The 25145-nt window shown below is 36.5% G+C and overlaps 1 protein-coding gene across 2 annotated transcripts in view; it reads right to left on the reverse strand.

Annotated features, from left to right (window-relative positions):
• The window catches only part of USP34 (ubiquitin specific peptidase 34), a 153680-nt gene that overhangs the window by 72903 nt on the left and 55632 nt on the right, over window positions 1-25145 (reverse strand). For both annotated transcript variants that reach the window (XM_060692619.2, XM_034427298.3), the window contains exons 15-28: window positions 23867-24504; window positions 21899-22113; window positions 19071-19186; window positions 18862-18989; window positions 18550-18639; window positions 14174-14269; window positions 12452-12534; window positions 8998-9152; window positions 8800-8913; window positions 2342-2441; window positions 2044-2203; window positions 1184-1310; window positions 944-1091; window positions 565-665 (exon numbers count right to left, since the gene is read on the reverse strand). In XM_060692619.2, coding sequence (XP_060548602.1) covers window positions 565-665; window positions 944-1091; window positions 1184-1310; window positions 2044-2203; window positions 2342-2441; window positions 8800-8913; window positions 8998-9152; window positions 12452-12534; window positions 14174-14269; window positions 18550-18639; window positions 18862-18989; window positions 19071-19186; window positions 21899-22113; window positions 23867-24504 — 2271 coding nt within the window. The remainder of the gene's footprint in view (window positions 1-564; window positions 666-943; window positions 1092-1183; window positions 1311-2043; window positions 2204-2341; window positions 2442-8799; window positions 8914-8997; window positions 9153-12451; window positions 12535-14173; window positions 14270-18549; window positions 18640-18861; window positions 18990-19070; window positions 19187-21898; window positions 22114-23866; window positions 24505-25145) is intronic.

Consider the following 25145-nt stretch of genomic DNA (forward strand, 5'->3'; position numbering starts at 1 on the left):
ATAATCACTTTCTCTCCAATTACTGTAAATACAAATATTATTTCCCCTTTTGTCAATTAACTCAGGGCAAGGGTGAGGTTTCCAAAGGGCAGGGGAGTGGTTAGGAAGCAAACAAAAGCCAAAAGTGGGAAAATAATTAGTTTTGAGCCTGCTATTCCCAGAGTCACTGGGGTGAGCATTCCAAAAGGCAGCAGAATGAGGAAAAGAAAAATACAGTTGTGGTCACATGATTTCCTACTTAGCAATCACTTTGCTTAGTGATTGATTTGCCAGTTCCAATTGTAATGGTTAAGATGCTGGCCCAGAAACCAGGAGACTGTGAGTTCTAGTTCCATCTTAGGTTCAAAAGCCAGGTGGGTGACTTTGGACCAATCACTCTGTCAGTCCAACTCACCTCATAGGGTTGTCGTTGTGGGAAAAATAGGAAGGAGTATTATGTATGCTTTTTGCCTTGAGTTACTTAGAAAGTAATAAAGTAGAATAAAAATCTAACAAATAAGTAAATATAATGAATTTATTATCACTACAGAATGTTTTATAATCACCTCTGAATATTATCAATACCTGCATATCTTTAAACCCCAATTCATGAAGAGTTTTTTCATCATAGTCAGTTGTTAGTTCATGTCCAGAAGAAATCATTCTTACAGGGCCCATGAGACCCCCTAAAAATGAAAAACAAATTTATTTTCAGTATTTTGCCTTCTATTCTAACCACCAAACATATGACAACCATTTTACAGAACTATAGAAATAATAGATTTTCTATTATTTTATTCATTCACTCACTCATTCATGTACCTAAATTGAGAAAAACACTAGAACAACCTCTTTTTTTTGTATGAACATGGTCTGAAAATAGAGACAAAATTAAACGTACCACCCAATTCAAATTGGATTGCAAATCAGTCAAGTTTTAATCAGAAAAATATTTAAAATGTACCTGGAAAATCTCCTTTTCTACTGATTTGACCAAATTCTTGCAGATGTGCTTGCTGATTCAACTGTTCTTTCTGCAAATTTTCATACCAATGCGTAACCTCAGCTCTTAAATCTGCCACCTGATCACTTGGATACATTTCAATGGTCATCTAGAACAGAACACATTATATATTAAATTTATTTCTCAGATAAGACAAGAGATTGAAAATAACATATGGGTTGAAAGCAAATTAAAACGTACTTTGTCAGGAAGTCCAGCTGGTTGACAAACAATTCTGAGAGGTAGTGATTGTTTATCACTCAATGCTTTTAAATGGCTGCTGATGCCAGTGCCTTCTATTTGCCATTGCCTCAGATGATATGCAAACCTGAAGAAAAAGTATTATAAAAAGGGAAAACAATGACAAACTATTTCTTCTGAGCAAATATATGGAAATATACACATCTACCTGTTCAAGGTGAAATTAATAAGCTGAGCTCATATACAAAGACAAGTGACTATGAATTTCTTAGTATTTTGCGACTTGTTGTGTTTATGAACTTTGTCAGAGTCTAAAGAACTATAAAGATAATTTTATGAGCTCAGTGTTTCAGTCTTATTTTAAAAGTAGGTTACTCAGCACTACATGGGAAACCAAAGGATATTCCAAAACTAGAATGATTTATATCAGCGGCCCCCAACCCTTTGGGCACCAAGGGCTGATTCCACGGAGAAAGCTTTTACACGGACCGGGGTGAGGTGCTTTTTTCACATGCTGCCTGCATCCCATGGATAGGGCTTCGCTTGTTTCCATGGCCCAGTTTCTGTCATGCCATGGCCTGGTGCTGGTCCATGGACCGGGGTCTAGGGACCCCTAATTTATATCACAGGCAAGTTTCTTTCTCTCTTTTATCCCAGCCCCACCCCCTAGCCCTTGATTGAAAATAATCCACTTCAATTTGTAACAAAATTTTCAGAATTTTCTTTTGAAAATCCTAACTAAAAGCAGTTAAAAATATGTAACACATTAATATTGAAACCACAAAAATAACATTCATAATTGCCAGTCATTTTTCTTGAAATACTACTTTTTGATAAAACAATACAAGGATATAGTTTACCTTCTCCGAAAAGCTTCTAAATGAGTTTTAAGCATGAGAAGTCCTCGTTCAATAATGGTAAGACTGGAATGAGAATCTTGCTCTAGATTACTAGATGCTATCATTAGGCTTTCCATGCACTTGCTAATAAATTCCTGTTCTTTCTCCAGACCTGTTTTACCTAAGAGTTAAAAATAAATGAACTAGATTAAAAAAACACCTTGTTTAAATTTATTTTATTTCTATAAGAAAAAAAATAATGATATAAAGTATTTTCTTTGGAATTCTAAACCCAGAATTTTCAAATAAATTCTCATACCATTAATATAATAGGAATTAATGTACTGTATAGCTGCCCGGCTCACATCTCCAGATTGAGCTCTTAAAGCAATGCCCCAGAATTGGTCCATACCACACAACTGTAAAACAAAAAAGAAAAAAAGAAAAAGTAATATAGCTGACAGTTGACAATTTCTGCCCAAGAGTCAAGTAAAATTATCTACCATATCTTTCTCACATCTTTATCAGTATTACTGGTAAGGATTCTATTCTACACCAAAGGAAAGCACACAGTGATATGAGAAAATAAGTACACCTCACTGAAATTATTGCCTTTTTCAACATACAGATTACCTGATCTTCATTTCAACAATATTGGTAAAGGAATGTAATATAACAAGTATCATGCACCATTTTGTAGTCCATTGTGTCATTTAATTTTGAATCAGATCAGGGACAAATGTTGAAGTGAGTGGTCACATGCCTGGATCAAAAGAACATTCTGAGGTCTTCAAAAATGTGATAGATGCCGTTGTAATATGGATGAATAAATGCTAGTCTTGTTTGCCCACGTCTTTTAGTTTGATTCCAAGTAAGAAAGAATCTGGAGTTAGGGGGAAACTTGCACCTATTATCTCATTCAACCATTTTTGAATCTTTTCCCAAAATTTCCTGATCTGAGGGCAGGTCCATCACTGATGAAAGAAAGCACCCCTGGCCAAATTGCACTTCCAACATTTATCCGAGGATCCAGGGAACATTTTAGCTATCCTATCTGGTGGGAGGTACCACCTATAGATCATTTTATAAAAGTTCTCCTTAAATGCCGCTGATAATGTCAATTTCATTGATCTATTCCATATTCCCTGCCATTCTTCAAGTTGTATCGATCTTCCTAAATTTCTTCCCCAGGCAATCATCGTATCTTTTACTATCTCCTCAGCTGTATAACTTGATAACAAAAGATTATAGGTCTTGGATATAAATTTTGTTTCGACACCCAGGAGTCTATCTAACGGTTGTTAGACTGCGAGAATGGCACTTGCCCAACACTGGAAAAATGTAAATACACCATCAGATCAATTTATAATAAACAAGATATTAAATTGTGCCGAACTGGACAAATTAACATATATCCTAAGAGACAAAAAAGAATCCATCTATTACAGCAATTGGGAACAATGGTATTTATGGTTAAGGAAGAGGAAAAATATAGAATAAATAACACAGTATTAAATATATACTTAATTATAATGAGATAGCGTTTAGTATTTAAAATAGTCAACGCTAATTGAACAAAAGGATTTACCGGGATGTAACTATGAGTAAGTATTTGGGGGTTCGATACGACCCCCGGTTTGTCCTTCTTTGTGGTTGTCTTTATGTGTTGTGTTGAATACCCATATATAACTTATATTTATTCAAAAATTACACTATATGTTTTTTTATCTATAAATAATTAATAAAGATCTATTTTAAAAAATGTTATGGATGCCTATGAGTTTGGAAAGGGATATCAAACATTTGCTGAACAATTGGATATTAATTATTCCACTGTCTAGAAGATCATAAACAAGTGAAGATGATTTCAAACAACTGCCAAATTGCTCAGGTCAGACCATCCCAGCAAATTCACACAACATGGTGAAAGAAGTCTCTATAAACTCCAGAATTTCATCACATGAGTTTCCGGTAGCTCTCACCACTACTAGTGAGGTCAGAGTGTCCTTTTTACCATTAGAAAGAAGCTGCACAAATTAGATCTACTTGAAAGGTGTGTCAGGAGGAAACTTTAGCTGTCCAGAAAGAACACCAGGACAAGACCAAAGTTTATTCACCTAGATAAAGACCAGGATTTCTGGAACAATGTGCTCTGGACAAATGAGGCAAAGATGGAGTAATTTGGAAATAGTACCAGATAACATGTTTGGTGAAAACCAAAGATGTCTCATAAGAATCAGATACAACTGTAAAGCATGGTGGTAGAAATGGCATGGTGGTAGAAGCCATACAACTGTAAAGCATGGTGGTAGAAGCGACATGGCGCTCCCATATAACACCTCTCCTGCGCGAGCTGCACTGGCTCCCGGTGGTCTTCCGGGTGCGTTTCAAGGTGTTGGTTCTCACCTTTAAAGCGCTCCATGGCTTAGGGCCAGGGTATTTATGAGACCGCCTTCTGCTACCGATAACCTCCCACCGGCCAATACGCTCTCACAGAGAGGGCCTCCTCAGGGTGCCGTCGGTCAAGCAGTGTCGGCTGGCGGCCCCCAGGGGGAGAGCCTTCTCTGTGGGAGCACCCGCCCTCTGGAACGAGCTATCTCCCGGAATACGGCTGATTCCGGATCTCCGCACTTTCCGTAAGGCCCTGAAGACGTTTTTATTTCAACAAGCCGGCCTGGCCTGAATAGGTTTTATGGGTTTTTTAATTGTATAGCTAGGGGTTTTAAATTGGGAGGCCGTTTATTTAATTTATTTTTAATTATCTTAACTTTTATATTGCATGTTATTTTTAATTTTCAGCTGTTCACCGCCCTGAGTCCCTTCGGGGAGAAGGGTGGGATATAAATTTAATAAAATAAATAAAATAAATAAATAAATGTTCCTCTATTGCATTAGGGCCTGGGCAGTAAAGGATACAAGGCTGCAACCTCTCCTCCTTTTTTGTTCAACCTATATGCTGAATATATATTAAAGGACGCTGGATTGGAAGAAGACAAGCCTGGTATTGAAATTGGAGAAAGATATAGCAATAACCTGCAATATACTCTGAGAGCAAAAATGCAAAGGATCTGCAAGCCCTAGGAAAAAAGGATAAGGAGCAAAATAAAAAAAAGATTAAAATTAAATATAAAGAAGACCAAACTAATTACAAAGGGTGGAACAACTAACCTTAGAATTGGCAATGAAGACACCAAGGTGGTAGCTATCTTATGTCTTTTAGGATCAAGCATCAACAGTAAAAGAACAGACTTTCAGTTTGGCGTTGTGGCGAGACAGTCGGGGAATTAGCGGGCTCCGACGAGCCCCGTGAAAACCCCGGCTGACGAACCACCGCCGATGGGTCTTCGGACCAGAACTGTCCTGCAGGGATGGGGAAGAAAGAGGGGCACCTCGGACGACCAAGAGGAACAGGCAAGTTCCTCGGAGGTCAGGGGGAACTCTCTGTGACTCGGCGGCGGGAGGCGGCAGCCATGACGGCTGCCACGAAGCTGGGACAACCGGATCAAGTATTGAGCAGGAGGAAAATGGAATGGAACAGTGTTTTTTGAAGCCGGGTGAGTGACAGCCAACCCAGGCTTGTAATAACATCAAGGGAAACATCTTTTAACTACAATACCCCTAGCGATAAAATAGCGGCTAAGGAGCACTGGGCAAAGAAGATTTTGAAATGTAACTTTAAAGAGACAAAAAACCCGAAAATTAACTTTTGAATAAAACTAATTGGAAACGTTAAACATTGAGACATGGTCAAAGGATTGGAAGAGTTTAAATTTGGACTGGACTTTAAAAAAAGATTTGATACTTTTAAAACTAAAAGAAAAAGAGAATCCAAGTAAGATTGTTATGTAACTGAAATAAGATGGATACTTGTTAAACAATTGGAAATTGTGGATTGCAGAGAGACACCTTCTGGAGTAAAAAGGAACATTGCAACTTGGTTTTTGTTTTGGAAAATCGAGAAATTTACAGATAACAACCTTGAGAATTTGTGGAGGATGATTTCTTTGTCTGTAGGCAGCTTGACTTTGGGGGAAAAAGAAAAGAAAAGAGGAACCACAACGGAACTCTTATAATTGGGATAACATCAACTTAAAAAGAATAAAATGGTGCAGGAATTAGAGAAGGAAAAAATGATGTATTTGACTTGGAATGGAAATAAGAAAAATAATTAAAATGCCACATGGAGGACAAATTTGAGGACATTAAAGCTGAAATGAAGTATATGCAAGCAGACAAGAAAATGAAGAAACAAGACATAATGGCTGGAAATAAAGAAGACAAAGACAACGTGATTAAATATGAATAAGTAATGCACAGGTGGATAGTAATAATAAAAAGGAGGTTTTTAGAGATTATATTCTGAAAAACAATAGTTATAAAGATGATTACACTGGGATTAACAGTGAAAGAAATGGGGAATATTGGGTAAAATAGAAAAGTCCAGGACTTTGATTTATAAAATAACTATATTGAGATTAATAATGGTTAACAGAAATATGAGAAGAATATGTTACAGATACTTAAAATTGAAATATGGATGGAAGCTTTAATATATTAGAAATAGACTATGTTAAAAGAAAATATATCAATGGACATAATGAATCAATTTTTATTAAGATGTTACATGGTATTACTTGAGAATAATTGATGACTGTAAAAACTGGGATATTGTTTAAATACCTATAACAATTGCAATAATTTGAATATTTTCATTAACTTTAATATTTTAATATTTTCTATATTTTGATAATTATCTAAGCAAAAAAGAAAAGAAGATTGAAATAATATAGGACTATGAATTACAAATAAGAATTACTCAAATTGCTTTTTATACAAATGGTATGATTAAAGAGATAGAATTGTGGGAAATAATTGGAAAATTGTATTGTAGTCTTATTTGAATTAAGAACTATGTTTCAATGTTAAATTGCTATATTTTTGGGATTAGAGATAGAATATAAATTTGGTGAAGTAATAAGGAAATAAAGATTCATTGAGCATTATACGAAGTAAAAAATGTAGGGAAGTTTTAGAAAGGGAAATAAGATTTTGAAAAATAAACATGTTTGACCTGTATTCTTAATAGTGAGGATTTAGGCTAAGAATTATGAAATGTATTATGAGGTATTAACTGAACTGAGATTTAAAATGGATTAATAGAAGGGTAATTGTTTTGATTAAATAAATAAGAGTAAACTTTTTACAAGATGATAATAGGGGAGATAGGTGATTTAAGATTAAGTATTGTTAATAGTGAGGATTTAGGGTAAGAATTGTGAAATGTACTATGAAGTATTAACTGAATTAAGATTTAAGGGGGGTTAATAGAAGGGTAATTGTTTTGATTAAGTAAATTTGACTTAAATTTTTTAAGATGGTATTAGTTGAGATAGGTGAGTTAAGAGTAAGAAATAAGTGTTATGGCAAAATAGAATATACAAAATTTTGTTAAAGATTTGGGGGGGGGGAAGAACTGTATAAATTAATGACCGGATCAGGGCTCTGTTCCGAAAAGATGTAATTTGTGTGTTGGAAAAAATAAAAATAAAAAAACTTTTTGCAAAAAAAAAAAAAAAAAAACAGTAAAAGAACAAACAATCAAGAAATATGTCACAGACTAACATTTGTTGGAGCGGCCATGAAGATCTTGGAAAAGGTATTCAAATTGCTTAACACATTGCAAGCCACCCTGAGTCTCCGGAGAAGGGCGGCATATAAATCAAATTTTAAAAAAAATGCTGTGATGTCTCTATATCTAATGATCAGAAGCATACATGCCACTGCAATCCCTGTAATACTCTTATGTCTGGCTTTAAAAAACATTACAAAATATTTAATTCAAATAAAAATCTTCTTACCTAATTACAGGAATGACTGGACAATGATGTAATCAAGTGATACTGTTCACTAAGCAATTCCTTATTAAAGTGTATCTTATTAAAGAGACATGTTAATATCAATAGAAGATAATATTTGTAGTTCAGAATTGAGCTGTGGGGTCCTTAGTGCTTTATGAGCTTGGCTGTTTTCATGCAGATGTTTCATTTCCCAACTAAGTAACATCATCAGTGCTAGTATGAAATGGGGTTTGCTCTGTTTATATGTTAGTGGTTTGCCCTGTCAATGTTGGTGGAAGTTATTTTTGATGATTCCTTGAGTAGGTGGCTGTTTATTGTTTGATTGTTTGTTTGAGTTGGTAGTTCCTTGATTAGGGTATTATTTATTGCTTGATCCTTGGTTTAGTATTAGTCTTGGTGTTCATCTCTGCTTCTCTAGGTATTGATTGCTGGACGAAAGGTATTTTAATCTTTCTGTTTCCTTTTTGGCTTCTTGATTGTCTTTCAAATGGCATGTAGATGTTGTTTATCTCTACATGCCTGTTGATGGCTTCCAGAAATTCTCTAGCCTTTTTGGACTTAGCTTGGTCTAGGATACTCATAGTTTTCCAGTAGAAGCTATGGTTAAGTCCGACCATGTGTTTGAAATTAAGGAGTTTTCATCCTGTCTTCTGACTGCTAGTTAGTGTTCATGGATGTACTCTACCTCTTCTGCCTGATTGTCAGAGGAATTGCCAAGAATATTCCCACCAACATTGATAGGGCAAATCATTAGACTATAAACAGAGAACAAACCTCACTCCCTTCTAGCACTGATGGTGTTATCTGGTTGGGTAATAAAACATCTGCAACAAAACAACCAAGCTCAGAAAACACCAAGGACCCCACAGACATATTAATTTTACAAAAAATGAAATAATCGCTCAGTACATTTGCTTACCTCTGAGTTTGAACCACCATCATATGCACTAGTAGCCAATCGAGCCAAATTACATAAATGCTGAAACAAGTTTAATCCAGTCATACTAATTGTTTCAGGCTTCAGCTGAGGCATCTAACAAAAAAAAAAAAATCATTTTGAAGCTTGTGCTCAATAGAAATAATAACTGATTATGTAGCAAAGATAAAATCCACTTACCTTTTCTAAAAAAAGATGCTTGTAGGTTTCCATTCCCATAGCATGCTGATCTTTACTTCTTACTTGATTTAAGAACCAGTGTAGAGCATCATCATAACATTCAGAATCTTCAACTAAGCAGTGCCATAGTACATCAACTTGTTCCAGACTCAATCCTAAAAATTCAAATATATTTTATTTATGAAATTTGCTATCCATTTTTTATTCGGATTATAATAATCCTCCAATAGGTTATAATTTGGATATCTCTCTCCTCTGCAATACAAAACCAGAACAACAAAAAACAATAACAGTATAGTTCAATAAAAATCCTAGGTTAGCTTTTATTTTTCTAATCAGTGAATTTCTGATAAACATACATTGTCATGGTGATGTGCCCTGTCCATCAGGTCCACAGTTTTGGTGTACTGGACCTTGTCTGGGGAAGGAGGGCAGGCTGCTACAACCCTCAGAATCCATAGGCTGCATGGCTCCATCCCAGAAGCAGGTGCTATTTTTAGAGTGGTTGCCCTGCAACAACACTGTGTCTGATCTTAAATATTGCCCTATTCCAGAGCCACATGACCTACAGATGGTGTGAAGTGGATTGGCATGCTATCCTTCCCTAATATGACCTCTAGAGATCTTTCAAAAGTAAGTGCAAGATTGGGAGTATGTGGAAGTGTGGGAGACCTGTGGGGTGGGAAGCAGACCAAGGCTGTGAGGACCCTGAGGGATGGGAAGCAAAGCACAGGATACCTATGGGTACAGGAGGCCTTGGGAGGCTCAGGGCAGGTGGATCTTACTAGACGTTCCAAGGCCTCCCTCACCTGAGGCATCCCATGTGCCATTTAATGAAGCACTGGGAAGAACAGGAGTGGGGGTCACTAAGCAATGCTATCACGTGGGCATTTTGCTTATTGACCATCATGACTTGCAACCATAAGAGGCAGGCTCAATTTTGTTGCAACTTGAGGACTCCTGTAAACTGTGGAATCTGCTCCCTTCACGTGTAATATAGACCAAATTAGACTATAGGGAAGCTGGAAAAATTCATGGAAGATTGAGCTATCGGTGTCTATTAGTACTGACGGCTATTTATTACCTTCAGAATCACAGATGCCATGCCTTGTATTCCAGCTGCTAGGGAGCAACAAAAGAAGAGACCTATCACTTTTATATCCCTATGTTAACTTGGTCCTGCAATAGCACCATTTTAACACTATTGTGTGGTTCCAACTCATTAGCTGATCCACAATATAGTTGTAAACAGTATCAAAATGTTTCAAGAGTTACATTCCTCAAAGAGGTCATCCATCAATGTGACAAAGAGCTAGTTTGGTCTAGTGCAGGGGTGTAAAACTCGATTTCACTGAGAGCCACATCAGGATTGTTTGACCTCGGGGGACCAGGGTGGGCACGACCAGCTCTACGTCACTCATGTCAGGGGTGCCTGTGATGGCCTGAGCACTCTGCCAGAGAAAATGGGTTCCCGAACTCCGTTTTCGGCTGCGATGGCCTCCTACAACCCTCTGTCAGCGAAAATGGAGCTTGGACCGCATACGGCCCTCCCAAGTTCTGTTTTCGCTGGCAGAGGCACCGCAGGCCGGTCCTTCACTATTTCCAGGGCAGCCCGTGGGCTGGATTCTAAGCACCCCATGGGCTGGATTCGACCCACAGGCCTTGAGTTTGACACCCCTGGTCTAGTGGTTAAGGTACCAGGCTAGAAATTGGGATTGGGAGACTGCGAGTTCAAATCCCACCTTAGCCATGAAAACCAGTTAGATGATCTTAGGCCAGTCACTCTCTCTCAAGGTGGTTGTTGTGGGTAAAATAGAAGGAAGGACTATTTGATGTACTTGTTGCATTTATAATAAGAATAAAAGGAGAAAAAAGGAGAGGAAGAGGAGAGAGGAGAACCCAGTATTTAATAAAAAGATTTTTTAAAAAGATTATCTAAAGCTACATGGCTGCCAACACCTTGAAGCAGGGTATTACTGCTAAGCAACAGATATTAAGCATCAATATTGTGAGTTAAAAAGCACAGTACTGCCCACTCATTCAGAGAAATTAATATTTCTCTGTGATAACCTTGTGATAACCTGACAAATTCAGTCAACCTTTTCCACCTAGATTGAATCAGCCATGAAGGGTAGTCATTAAGAAAATACGTAGTTGGACAAATTGTTTATATTCTAAACAATTGCTCAGGTTTCAATCCTGTTAATGCAGACTAAATGGGGCTTCGGACATTTCATGTGGAATTGCACCAACTTGAATATAAAGGCTTTTCCCCACTAAAAAACTCTGCAAATATCACATAGGAGATGGCTGTGGAGATGGCTGGTCACTTGAAAATTAGAAAACTTATGATGCTTTTGCAACCATTAAAGAGGTGCAAGTAGTATGGGTCATCCTCAAGCCAACATTTCACGCCACTTACTCTCCAGTTATATGCCTTGCCTTGCTGTCTACAGATCCTCTGGAAAATCAAATATTTATCTGAGGTCAATGAATAAGAGAAAATAACTGATTGTGTCAGGAATGACTGTGTTCACACCTTTTCCTATCTTGTCATTTCACAATGGAACTCAGAAACTGATGCAAACATAGCCAGAAAAAACATATCCAGAAAACCTATACCACAGAACAAAATTCTTTGAGCTCCATAAATCTGCAGAAATAATTGTTATCTCTAATTGGTAAAGAACCTTCAAGATGCAGGAACTCACTATTATAGCACCCCCAAAATATGCCTATCCAGGCTCTTTAAACACCTTCATTAAATGAAAGTCCCCTACTGAAAACTCCTCAACAGCTCCTTTAGTATTAGAAATTCTTTCCTACATTCTAACAAAATATCAATTATCATCTTGATTGCAATCTTCTGGACAGGCTTCAGTTTATTACTGCCCTTCCTAAAATGTAATGGCCAGGACTGGATATTATGTGGACCAATGCAGAAAAGAATGAACAATGAATTATTTGATCTTCACATAATACTTTACTTATGCAGCCTAGATTGTATTTGCTTTATTTGCAGCGGAATCACACTTTTGGCCCAAAAAATATGACTCCAGATTCTCTTTGCATGCATTGCTGTCCAGTACAATTGATCGATTGATTGATTTTTTCTTTCTTTCTTTTTCTTTCTTTCCTTCTCTTTCTCTTTCTCTCTCTCTTCTGTCTGTCTGTCTGTCTGTCTGTCATAAACTGGGCTGGTTGCTGAACGCCCAACTGCAATGGGAACACTGGAAATCTAGAATTGGGTTATAATTTCATTTTGGGGGTGTCTGTTGTAATTCCAAATGGTTGCTAAGCAACCGGTTGTAAGGCATGGACTACTTGTACTTAAAGTTTGCAGTTACAATAAGCATTCTGAATTCCCCACCTTAAATATTTCTTTAAAAAATAAATCTTCAAGAAAAAATCAGAAAATTAAATTTTTAAAAATTAAGATATAGTAAGAACTTACTGAAATGATCTGGTGATCCCAGAGTGGAAAAGACACATGTCAGAAACTGAAGACGCACCTGAACCTCTGCACTATGGCTGTATCTATCATTGAAATTATTTAAAAGTTAAATTAGTAAACCTTAAAACAGCTTAATATTTTTTCCAAATTAAATTAGACTAATACATCTCATCTTTTCTGAGGGTTATCTTAACCTCATCAGATGACACAAGGTTATTACAAATGCTGAAAAAGATAAAATCATTTAAGCTTGACTGCTGTAAACTTCACAGACATCCAATTCAGGTTTCATGACAAAAAAGGTAGAGGAATTAAAAATTAAATCAAAAAGAGAATTTTAATTTGTCCATTGTAAAATGTATTATCAAATCTTAAAACTAAACATTATTGTAGGATTCAGAATTTTTTTCATCATGCCTGGACCAGTAATATTTTTCCAGTTGGGTGAAATAGTTTAGTTTCCCCAGCTGTTATAGATTACAGGGTGCATGGTGTTATATAGCAACAATGCAGAAATGCAATCAAAACAGACAAACTAAAATTCATATGGGGGTATTTTGTAAAGTAAAATATAAAATAGAACTATTTTTTTATTACAGTCATAGGCCAGCATAAATATAAAATATTAATCTGCTTCATTCTTATTTTGTTAAATAAACAAAAATTACAATGTTGAATATTGATTTTTGCTGCTGAATTTCTACACTGAGGGTTCAGTGATGTCAAAAACAAAACAAAACAAAAAACACTGGAAGTGAACGTGGCCTAGAAGTCCCCCCCCCCCCATAGAGCATACATAAAATATTATTATGTGTTTCTTTGTCATATAACACTGGAGAATATAAATGCTGGCTATATTAATCTGAAATAACCCTTTTATGAATTTAAGACTAACACACTATGACTGTAGGTTTTCCTCCATTTGCTGGGTTAAGGTGAGATGAACGTGGGGGCTGCATGGGAAACTTTTGACTGTAGTACCAGGTATTTTGGTTCTGATATTTTTATTTTAAGTAAATGATTTGATTGTGAGGTACCCAATGTTGGATACAAGATGGGTGGATATTTAAATGTTTTAAATAAGTATATATTAGTGCTATATGGAAACTTTAAGAAATGTTATTCAAAATAGTTTCAGTTATTAATGATGAACATATATTCAGTATACATTTACTGAATTTGTATCTCGTATTATAAAAGACAACATGGAATCTGCTGTGTATCTAATGCCCAAATGATAAAAGCCTTATTCTTTCGTTTTAATTTTCAAACTATCTTTTTTACCTTTCTCCTATTCCAATATAAACATTGTTGAACATAAACAACTTCAATCAACAGTCAGCACTCAGCATAAAATAGTATGGTATAAATTAGTCAGGCAGAGGCAAATATTGATGGATATTGGAGTTATACACTGCCTCAGTATAATTTTATTTGGTCAATGCCATCTTAAAATGTCAAATTCTATTTTGCATCAGAATTCCTTTTGTTTTATTCCTTTTTCCACTTACCAAAAGAGCTAGTACATCTCTGAAGAAGAATGGTAGAAGTGGATAGGCATCAATAAGTCAGATGCTGAAATTATTCAGACCAGTCAAGTGATTAATGTGGTCATGTGCAAATGGAGTTTAGCAAGGCCAAGGTGAACAACGGTAGTACAAAATATTAAATCATGAACAGACAAAAAAGGACAAGATCCTTATCCTCCAGAATCATACTTACAATGTGTGTTTATGCCGTCTTTCTCTGACTGCTTGAATGTAGTATATCAAATTATCAAAGAAAAGCTTCATCATATTAAGTTCTTTTTCAGCCCACCTGTTTCAATGTAAGAGTTCATATCATTTAATGGGAATTATAGAAAAAAAAACCATTGTGTAAGTCATACACACCCATACTGCATTTAATACGATTTCTTAAATAGTTCATAATATTTCTTAAATATTAGGTTTAAGGTTGCTCTGTATGATGTGCCATAACTCTAACCACTTTTTGACACAGCAATTGTTCCATTCATTACTCATTACATCCACTACTAAACATGATATGGCAGGTTTTAGCTTGTGACAGCATGCAAGAGTCAATGTCTTCTTGCGAGTCTGGCACACATCCATGCAAGATTTTGTTTTTGCTTAATTGATAAGTAGAACCTGAGAATAATAGTATTCTATAGGAAGATATATCCCACAAGAGAAAGGGAGGCTTGCCGTTAAGAGGCAAAAGGAAGTGATTTAAAAAGCAAATTATATGCTGGGTATATAATTATAACAAGGATGTATGAAGGCTGGCAACCTTCTAGGATCTAGGGAACACTGGCTATCATTTATTATTAGTTGTACTAAAAGCACTGGTGTGTGGTGTTCTTAAGTTGGACTGGGCAGTGTTCCCTTGCTGAAGAGGTTTTCAAGGAGGGCTTTAGGGGAAAGAACTCTGCGGCATTTATGAATGGGAGGTTTTGAAAATCAATTGAACAATTGAGAATCATATTGGATTAGCATATTTAGCCTCTTTCTTATCTCTAAATTGAATTTCAAAGTACAGCAGTTCCCTATCCGATGGTGTAACTCCAGTATAGCTTTCAACCTTAAAACTAGATAAAAAGATATTTATTAGATTTTTCTTTCCTGCTTTTATTACTTTAGAAGTAACTCAAGGCAGCAAACATATATAATACTCCTTCTTCCTCCTATTTTCCCCACAACAATCTTGTGTGGTGGGTTGGGCTGAATGTGACTGGCCTAAATTCATCTAGCCATCTTTTATGCCTCATGACTAGAACACACAGTCCCCTGATTTCTAGGCCAGTACCTTAACCACTAGGCGAAACTGGACATGATAGAATGCATACATTTACAGGTAGAGAATAGTTATGCTGATGTACCAATATTTATACTAATGTACCATCAGTACGTTGACGATACTCAGCTGTACATCTCCACCCCGGACCACCCCAACGATGCCCTTGAAGTGATGTCCCAGTGCCTGGAGGCCGTGCGGATCTGGATGGGAAGGAACAGGCTCAGGCTCAATCCGTCCAAGATTGAGTGGCTGTGGTTTCCGACGTCCCGATATAGTCAGTTGACACCATCGCTGACTATCAGGGGCGAATCGCTGGCCCCCACGGAGAGGGCTCGCAACTTGGACGTCCTCCTGGATTCACGGCTGTCTTTAGAAGAGCACTTGACGGCCGTGACCGAGAGGATTTTTCATCAGGTTTGCCTGATTCGCCAGTTGCGTCCCTTTCTGGATCGGGACTCCTTAAACACGGTCACTCATGCCCTCGTCACTTCCCGCCTGGACTACTGCAATGCTCCCTACATGGGGCTCCCCTTGAGGAGCACCCGGAGGCTCCAACTGGCGCAGAGTGTGGCCGCGCGGGTGGTTATGGGAGCGACATGGCGCTCCATGTAACACCTCTCCTGCGCGAGCTGCACTGGCTCCCGGTGGTCTTCCGGGTGCGCTCCAAGGTTTTGGTTACCACCTTTAGAGCGCTCCATGGCTTAGGGCCTGGTTATTTACGAGACCGCCTGCTGCCGCAAACGGCCTCCCACCGGCCGGTATGCTCTCACAGAGAGGGACTCCTCCGGGTGCCGTCAGCCAAACAATGTCGGCTGGCAGCCCCCAGGGGGAGAGCCTTCTCTGTAGGGGCACCTACTATCTGGAACGAGCTCCCCCCGGAGATATGGAGGATCCCGGATCTACGCACCTTCCGCCGCGCTCTTAAGACATTTTTATTTCGCCAGGCTGGTCTGGCCTAACCTTTCCCATTCTTTTTTAATGTAAATTTTAATTTGTTCTTAACCTGGGGTTTTAAATTTGTCTTGGGCTAAATTGATTTAATTAGATTTTATTTCTGTTCTTAATTTTTGTATTTTACGTGTTTTATTCTGTGCCTGTTCACCGCCCTGAGTCCTTCGGGAGTAGGGCGGTATACAAATTTAATAATAATAATAATAATAATAATAATAATAATAATAATAATAATAATAATAATAATAATAATAATAATAATAATAATAATGCTGCTGCTGCATACTGGTTATGTGCCATCAAGTTGTTGCTGACTTCTAGTGATCACATAAACAAGACAGATGCTGCATACAATTCAGAAGAGAAAAAAAATTCTTTCCAAGACATTTTAAAAGTCAAGCCCTGGCAGGTTAGCAGCCAAGTGGAATATAGTATGTAATCTAGTTGTAAATATAACTCTTAACAAGACATCATACTGAAAACATAACTAAAAGTAAAAGAATTGAAAATAAATGTTGTTTGATCTCTTAATGAGAGAAAAAAAATGCATCAAGAGGTGTTTGGCATCAAAATCTGTGAATTTACAAAACTTCATGACATTCCTCATCACAGCTTATTCCTCTATTACCAAGACTGGTTTTAACGCTTTCATTATTTAAAAAGATCTTGTGGATGTAATTAAATAAATGAGGAATAAATTAATATTGTTCCACACATGATTGCTAGCGATTCAACCTAGCTTCAAATTTTATATTATTTCTTCCCTGAGACCTACCTTATTTTTCAGAGTATAAGATGCACTCCCCTCCCCCCCCACAGGCAAAAGTGGGTGAAAATTTTGGTGTGTCTTATATATTGAATGTTGCATCAGCTGGGGGCTTGTCATATCTGGGGGGAGGGAGTTGGTGTGGCGGGAACAGGCAGATGATTGGCGGTATTCTGGGAGGCTGATCCAACCGCCAATCGGCTGTGAAGGCTCCAGCGTTCCCCAGCTGAGGCAGCAACGCAGAGGTGGGATTCAGCCAGTTCGGCCGAACCGCTTTTTAAAGTTGTGTGCAGTTGGGACAGTCGACTGATCCCGCCACTGGCTGCAGATTACCACAGATTGGGAATAAGGATGAAGTCCTGCTAAGATTTGATGTGCCATCTAATAAGACTGTTGATCTGAAAGGTGCCAAAAACACAGCCGTGAAAACCTCAGGACATGAGAAAACACATTACACGGTTGTGTTGTCCTGCTGTGCAGACGGCACCAAATTGCCACCGATAATTTTCAAAAGGAAAACCTTTCCAAAAGTGATCCCAAAAGGAGTTGTCGTGCATGTTCATGAGAAAGGATGGATGGACAAAAATGGAATGAGAGTATGGGTTGAAAAAGTGTGGTCCAAACGTCCTGGAGAGCTTCTGAAAAAACCAGTTTTATTAGTGCTCGACCAGTTTAGAGCACATATTAGCGAAACCACAAAGAAGAGATTTAAAGAAGTGAAGACTCGTCTAGCTGTAATTCCTGGGGGTCTTACCAGCCAGTTGCAACCTCTTGACATTTCCATCAACAAACCATTTAAAGTCTATATGCGAGAAGAGTGGAACAAATGGATGGCTACTGGTAATCATGATCTGACACCTATTGAACGAATGAAGAGGCCCACTATCACTCAAGTTTGTGAATGGGTTAAAACATCATGGCACTCAGCGAAGGACAAAATCGTTGCACAGTCATTCAAAAAAATGTGATGGAACCGAAGATGGTATCATATATAAATATAGTGAAGAAAGTGATATCAGTGATTGTGAGCAACTGAGCTTCATAAATTCTGACACTAGCAATGATGACTTCTTGGGGTTTCCCGAAAATTAGAAGAGTGCTTGAACCTTAAAGACTCTCCTCATTTGTTAATGACAGTGATGATGGTCCTTAATACTGCTGTTGACTTTACATAGTTGAAATATTATTCTGCTATATTTTATTAAATATATTACTACACCATTTGGTTCAGAATATTTTTTTTTCTTGTTTTCCTCCTCTAAATTTAGGTGCGTCTTATAATCAGGTGTGTCTTATAGTCCGAAAAATATGGTAATTATTTGTATCACAATAACTATTTATAGGGTTTTATTAGTTCAGGGTTGATTCCTGGGAACTCTTGCCACTCCATTTGTAATTAAATAAATCAGCAAATGTTTTGAAGTTACTAAATTGAAGAATGTTCAAAATAAAATGAAATGGATTTTAAAATTCTTAGCATTTTTGTAAGGAATGCCTCTTTGATTCCTAATTTCTAATCATACTACCAGTAATAAGGAATCATATTCAGCTTCTTTTGCTATGTCTAGGTAGTTGTACTTACATTGTAATCCAATGTGTATCATAACTGCTCCCAAATTGTTGAAATGTACCGAATAATTTTGGGAGAAGACGAAGAGAAACTACAACTGATCTAAGGAATGAAAGAAAATTAGATATAAATCAACACCGGCATCATGGTGATCTTTAATTTATAGCCTTTACATTAACATTATGATATAGTTATATTTAAAGAAAAAAAATGGTGAAGAACTAATACCTGCAGTTTAAGCCTAATTGTTTATTTATATATACTTATGTATCATATTTAGAAATTGCCCATGTCCCTCAGAGCAACTCTGGGTTCTTTATTTACCTGTTATTTGCTAAATTTTCAAGACAGCCTTCGATGAACCTCATACGAATTTGTCTATCAGTAAACCAACATACTAGTGAACATAAAAGCTTCTCTGCTTCATTTATTAAACCTTCAGAAAGATGTATCTAGAGCAAGTAGGAGAAGAGTTATTGACAATTATTATTACTTTTTCTTTGGAAAATATTCTTGTGTGATATTTAACTTACTGCATCTTCATCCTGGACCAGATCCCACAAAAGGGTATTTCCCTTCTTACAAACATTATCCAAGTTAATATCTGTCACTGCGTTGCTGTTGTACTGGTGCTTATGAACTGCTGGCCCTGAGCAAAAGACAGGTGTTATTAAAAATATAGAATGTGTATCCTGACTTGAGTGGAATCTGTCCATGAATACCTGTAAATAAATGTTAATATACAACCCTATAACCTTGAAGCAAGTCGGGATATCGGGGGACCAATTACAGGTAAGTGCAGTTAATTTTATTAAAAATATTATAATAAATTGGGAATTCTTCACCTCTTTAAAATTTATTATGAATCACTATGGTACAAACATATGAAATGTTCTTATATTTTTTCTTTCTTGGCAAAGTTGCATAGTTTTTAAGTAACAAATATTATGCACAACTCATTTTTAGAAGGAGCAAAAGAGCTCCATCCTATTACGTCATATGCAATTATTATCCACAAAGATCAATGGATGAGGTATCACTGTAATCCAAACAACAGGGCTTTTTTCTGTGCCTAACCCTCTCCTACATACAGCTTTAATCATAATATAAGACAGGATGCATGACAAAACATCTTTTTTACTATTTTCAGTTTAATCAGAATCATACCTAGTCCTCCCTTCCTTTCCAATTAAGAGGCAGCATGTATCAAAACAAGCATAATGAAAACATCCAGAAGTTCAAAATAAGGCAATAACTATGGAGCTGCAGACCTGATACTACTCCAGCCTTTAGATAAGGTCCAAGAAGATGCTTGAGTGACATGTTTTTCCTGTAGTTTTAGACAGAAGTATATTTTTACAATCCATAAATGTGCTTATGCTATACTTTACAGTAGAAGCTTGCTATTGGGATGCAGCCTCCTTAGGTTTTGGTATTGGTCTTGCAGTGATTCCTGATTTGTTCAAAGTTTAATTTTATCTAGAATTGTTGTGGTCTGCCAGCGGCCTGCAGAGCTGGCAGCAGAGTCTGACAGTAAGGAGGTTGGGGAGGAACATGGGCAGTCCTGGAGTCTGGGGAAGGCTCAGACGAGGGCTCTGCGTTGGAGGCAGAGAAAGGGCCATCTGGGTGGTACGTGCTGCCTTCGGAACCTCCAGAAGAGTCGGATCTCAACAAGGCAGAGGAACAGGGGGAGCCTGTTCTCAGTATGCGCATGCACAGAGCTGCCAGAAGGCAAGAATAATTAAAACAAAAGGGACGACTCAGGAGTAGGGCTTGAAGATGATTGGCCCCTCCCATAAGACTTAAAAGAGGAGCAAAGGCATGTGGGCCTTTGCAGGAAGCAACATTGTTAATTCTGTTCAGTTTAAAGTCTGAAGCTCTGTTTGATTCTGGACTCTGTGTGACTTTGCCAATTAAGTCTTTGACAGCATGTCAAGTGAGATAAAGGTGGGTGATTATCAGCCTTATCCCAAAGGACTCTTTACAACTATTTGGGACTCATCTGTGAATGAACAGAATTCACAGTTGTTGCAATAAAAGAGGTTTTTGGGACTGCTCGTGTGTTTTACTGACTCAAGAAGCCTAGGTCAGAACAAGAATGTTATAATTGTGAGTATGTAACTAACCCAATGAAAATTTGGCAATAGGCTGGAATATAATCAAAGTACTACTATTGGAAGCCAAATACATTTCTTATACTTTTTGAATAATTTGTATTTGTATTGATGTTATTATTTAAAAGGTAAATCGAAAACATACTTATCTTCTTTAAAATTTTAATACAAGTTACTTTTACTTTTACACCCTTTTACCGTTATATAAATAATAAAGGAAGCTGTGGTGTAATGTAGTCTGGAGTCCCAGGAGGGAGGGGCTGCTTCCCAGAGGGCAAAGAGGCAGAAGAACTTGGAAAGTCTGCTGGCAGGGAGAGGGTTAAGTTGGCTCCTACCTAGCAGATCAGAGTATATCTATAGTTATGCAGATAGTTGCTTTAGTCTATCTTTAGAAGCCAGCAGGATCCTGTCTGTAGCCAGCAAGATTCTGTCTACTGAGAAATAATTCTATGTATCATTCTTGGTTCTTAACATAAGTAGTTTGTAAAATTCTATATTGAATTAAAATACCTGCATAAACAAAGTTTCTGGCTGAGAATGCCTCTCTAGAGACCATCCTCTACAACTGGAATAACACACATGAAAAAGCACTTTTTTGTAATTCCAATAAAAGAAATGCCTATTCTGGGGAAAGATATTGGGTAAATCAGATAAAAGTAGTTTAGCTCTTTATAGATTTTATTGTTCTTATAATTCACCTTTCTACTTATGAATTGTGTTCAATTATCTTTTAATACAAGTAAATTTAAAAAAAAACAATTATAGCACGATTTATAGAAATAAAGCCAACAATATCCACTCATTAATAAGCCAGCTTATTTTCTGAAGGCCTGATTGAATATTTTTTTTTAACCTGCTATCAGAAGTACTGGTTTATATTAAATGTCTGAGCTCCTCTGGCAAAAGTTTTAAAACCTGAGAGCATTTATATAACCTGCTCAAATCAATAGCCCACAATATTCTGTACAAGTATCATATGTTTTAGTTTCATATCTTATTCTTTTACCAGCAGTGTGAACTTTGAGATATTAAGTCAGTAATTTTTATAAAAAATAGCAAATGTTTCATGTAACAATGTTCATTGTTTTTCTCTACAGTTAAGCCTGTAAAATCTGTAACATGAAGGTCATGATTAATAGAAAGATTAGTAATTTTATGACACTATTTCCATCAATGCAGTACTTTACAATTTTGTTTTGTTTTTCAGAGATTGATTGAATATTATCCTTGACTTAATTATTTCTTACCTTGGCTGAGATGCTCATGATAAATGGAAGCAAGATTTGGAAGGTGCTGCTGAAGATGAGAAGTTAGTTCTGCATGTGAGTTTATCTGTACCAGCTCTTCTTCACATCCTGATTCTTCCCCATCAAAATCTGCCATATTTTTCTCTGATTTTGCACTGACTTGACTGCTGCTACAACTGACATCATCAGCACTTAACATATCATCAACCATGTGTCTATAACATAAAAGCAAGTATATGCTAACTACACCTTTTAATATATGCAAACTATAGAAGAATATTAGTTTTACATAAGCAAAGGGAGGAAATTCTTATTAGCCAGAGGAAAAAAATATTTTTCTTGATAACAATAATATATGTGAATGCAATATATGTGAATGCAACTATTGTAGCAATCCCTTCCAGCCATTTTTGAAGTGCCTAGCAGGTCATCAGTTCTGGTTTTTGGTTTTTCATATTACTATTTTAGAAATAGTAATATGAAACAAGTTCACTGCAGCCTGAGCAAGGATAGAATTACCACATCTGTATAAGAAAAGTTAAAAGTATTTCTCTGTTTGGTGAAAAATAAGGGAAGCAGGAGAAACAGTGCTTTGAATGTTTCCATTCTGTAGTAGTGCTGCTTCCAATTCTCACCCTAAATCTAGACATGAAAAGAGAATAGAGTTTTTTGGGAGAACATTCCATTAAATTTAGGCACTGTACCATCTTTTACTTTTTTTTATGCTTGGTTATGTTATTATTGAAATCTGGGAAATAAGAGTTTCTTTTGCATTAACATTACTCTTAAGTCAGAACACTGAAGACAACATGAAATTAATTGTTCCATTTTGTCCCAATCTTGAACCAAATTCTTGAATGCAAGGTGTTCTATTCTCAGAAATGGCTACTTAGAGCTCAAAAAATTTTAATTTTCAAGAGTACTTTGAAGAACTCTAATTTGGATAGTCAGTTTAGGCAGCTAGATGGACGGTATATAAATTTACTAAATATATAAATATTTTTTCATTCATATCTACAAAGATAAGATTTATTAAGACTGCAGCATGAGAATCCAACTACTTTTTAGCTCCAAGAACTACAAATCACAATGAGGAATTTATGTTAAAACGTATACTACAAACAGTGCAAAAATTTACACAAATAACTATTCTTAAGTATACACAAACAACTTAATACATATTGTTGCTTTTTGCAATCACAAAAAATCATGCTTCGATGCAATAAAACAATACACTGTATCAATAGCACGTATCTCCTTCCTCCACCCCATAGCAGGTGGTGCTGATAGATTTCCATCTAAAAGTTAAAAATAACAATTTGTTCATTCATAACAACAAATGTAACTTTTAAAAAGATTCAACTGTAGAAATGCAATCACATTAATTGTTACACATTCCTTAAGAAAATATATATATATGGTAGTATATATATATATACATGTTTCCCGGAAAATAAGACCCTGTCTTATATTTTTTTGAACCCTGAAAGAAGTGCTTGGCCTTATTGCCATATGCTCAAAATTGGGCTTATTATTTTATTTTGGGGAAAACAGGGTACAAGAAATTTGTATTACATTTCAGAATTACTTAGCATGATTAAAAATGAAAGGTGCTTGAGACTGCAATAAATTACTTATTTCAAACAAGATTTTAATATTGTCCCTAAGACTGCTTATGTTCATATGTGGACAGATATATCAGCAAAACGAGATTCAGCATACTAAAGAACATTCTATGTTTTGTTTCAAAGCTTTACTGATGCAGAATTTTGAGTGAACAATCATTTCTTGAATTTTTATTCCCTTTAATCAGCAAAAGAATTATAAAAGAAAGCAAGAGATACTTATAAATGTGATTATTTTGCGTAATATATTCATGTGATAAAATTCAGTATTTCAAGACATAATATTCAGCAGCAAATTCAAACTTTGCTTTTGCCAAAAATGTAAACACTGAAAATAACTTACCCTTCATGATGGTGGTGGTGGTGGTGGTGATGATGGTGGTGATGGTGGTGGTGGTGATGGTGTTGTGGCCCAATAAATTGTCGACAGTTAAATAATTCATTTCCAATTGCTTCTCCAAGAAAGTCCCCTGTGTGTGTGATACAGGAATCTTGAGAACCCTGGGATATATGAGCAGTACTCATTTCACCAGTTATATCATGATCAGTATTCTCTGAGTGTGAACAGGGATCTAGCATTCTAATTCTATTATCCACTGATGGAACAGCTTCACTATTAAAAACATGGCTATTCCCAGATCCATTGTTTACACCATTCCTATCTGTTGCTTCCTGTGCATCTCCCAAGCAAATGCCTGATTGAGATTCTATTTTTCGGCTTCGCAAATCTACATTCCGACTAGTTTTGGGGGAATTGTGACTCTGGTCTTCATCTTCTTCCTCTTCCTCTTCCTTGAGAGCTTCGATATCTGCAATATCTTCTGACTGCACCTCACTGCCTGGGCTTCCTGCAGATTGGCTTGCATGGCTAGAGTTTGCCTCATTGCTTGATCCATCACTGTGACCACTGCTGCTACCAGGCCCACTGCTGCCATCTTCACCACTATTTGCTGTTTCATCAGAACTTCCCTGCATTGATTCCTAAAAAAAAAAATGAAAAAATACTAAATCTACATGCTGAATCATTAGATAATCAGGTAAGGTCACACGTTGCTCAGAGATTATGCATTTTCCATCTTAAAGGAAACAACAGCATATAAATCAGTGATCTATATATAATAAACCACACAATGGTTTAAAGAAGCTGAGAGGGTGGCAAGATAGATTTGGTTAAAAACCCAAGTTATGACAGGCATCTTAGGAAGAGCCTTTTGGAAGACCATATTCTCTGAAATGGCTGCTGCCAACCTGAAGAAAGATGGTGAGAGTGCTGACAGAACAATTTCAAATGAAGCTTTCAAAACACAGGTAGCCAATTCTAAATCTAAATGCACTTTTCACGTTAAAGTGCATTTGAATAATCTTTAGTCCAAAATATTGGTAAAATTCAAGAGTATCTAAATATTTTGGTTCACTGATTTGTTAATAAGCATAGCATGATTTATAAACTAAAATGGCTTGGTTCACCCAACAGATTGTATATGGAGAAGCAAATCAAATAATGATTCAGTGCAATGTATAAACCCTGCCATATAAATTGAACAAAAACAAATATGTATTTCATATTATCAAATCCTTTATTAATCTTTGTTAGTTTAATTAGCCTTTTGAAGTTGTCATAA

The sequence above is a fragment of the Pantherophis guttatus genome, chromosome 1, assembly GCF_059756535.1.
Source record: "Pantherophis guttatus breed Tessera chromosome 1, ASM5975653v1, whole genome shotgun sequence".
NCBI classification, from domain to species: domain Eukaryota; kingdom Metazoa; phylum Chordata; class Lepidosauria; order Squamata; family Colubridae; genus Pantherophis; species Pantherophis guttatus.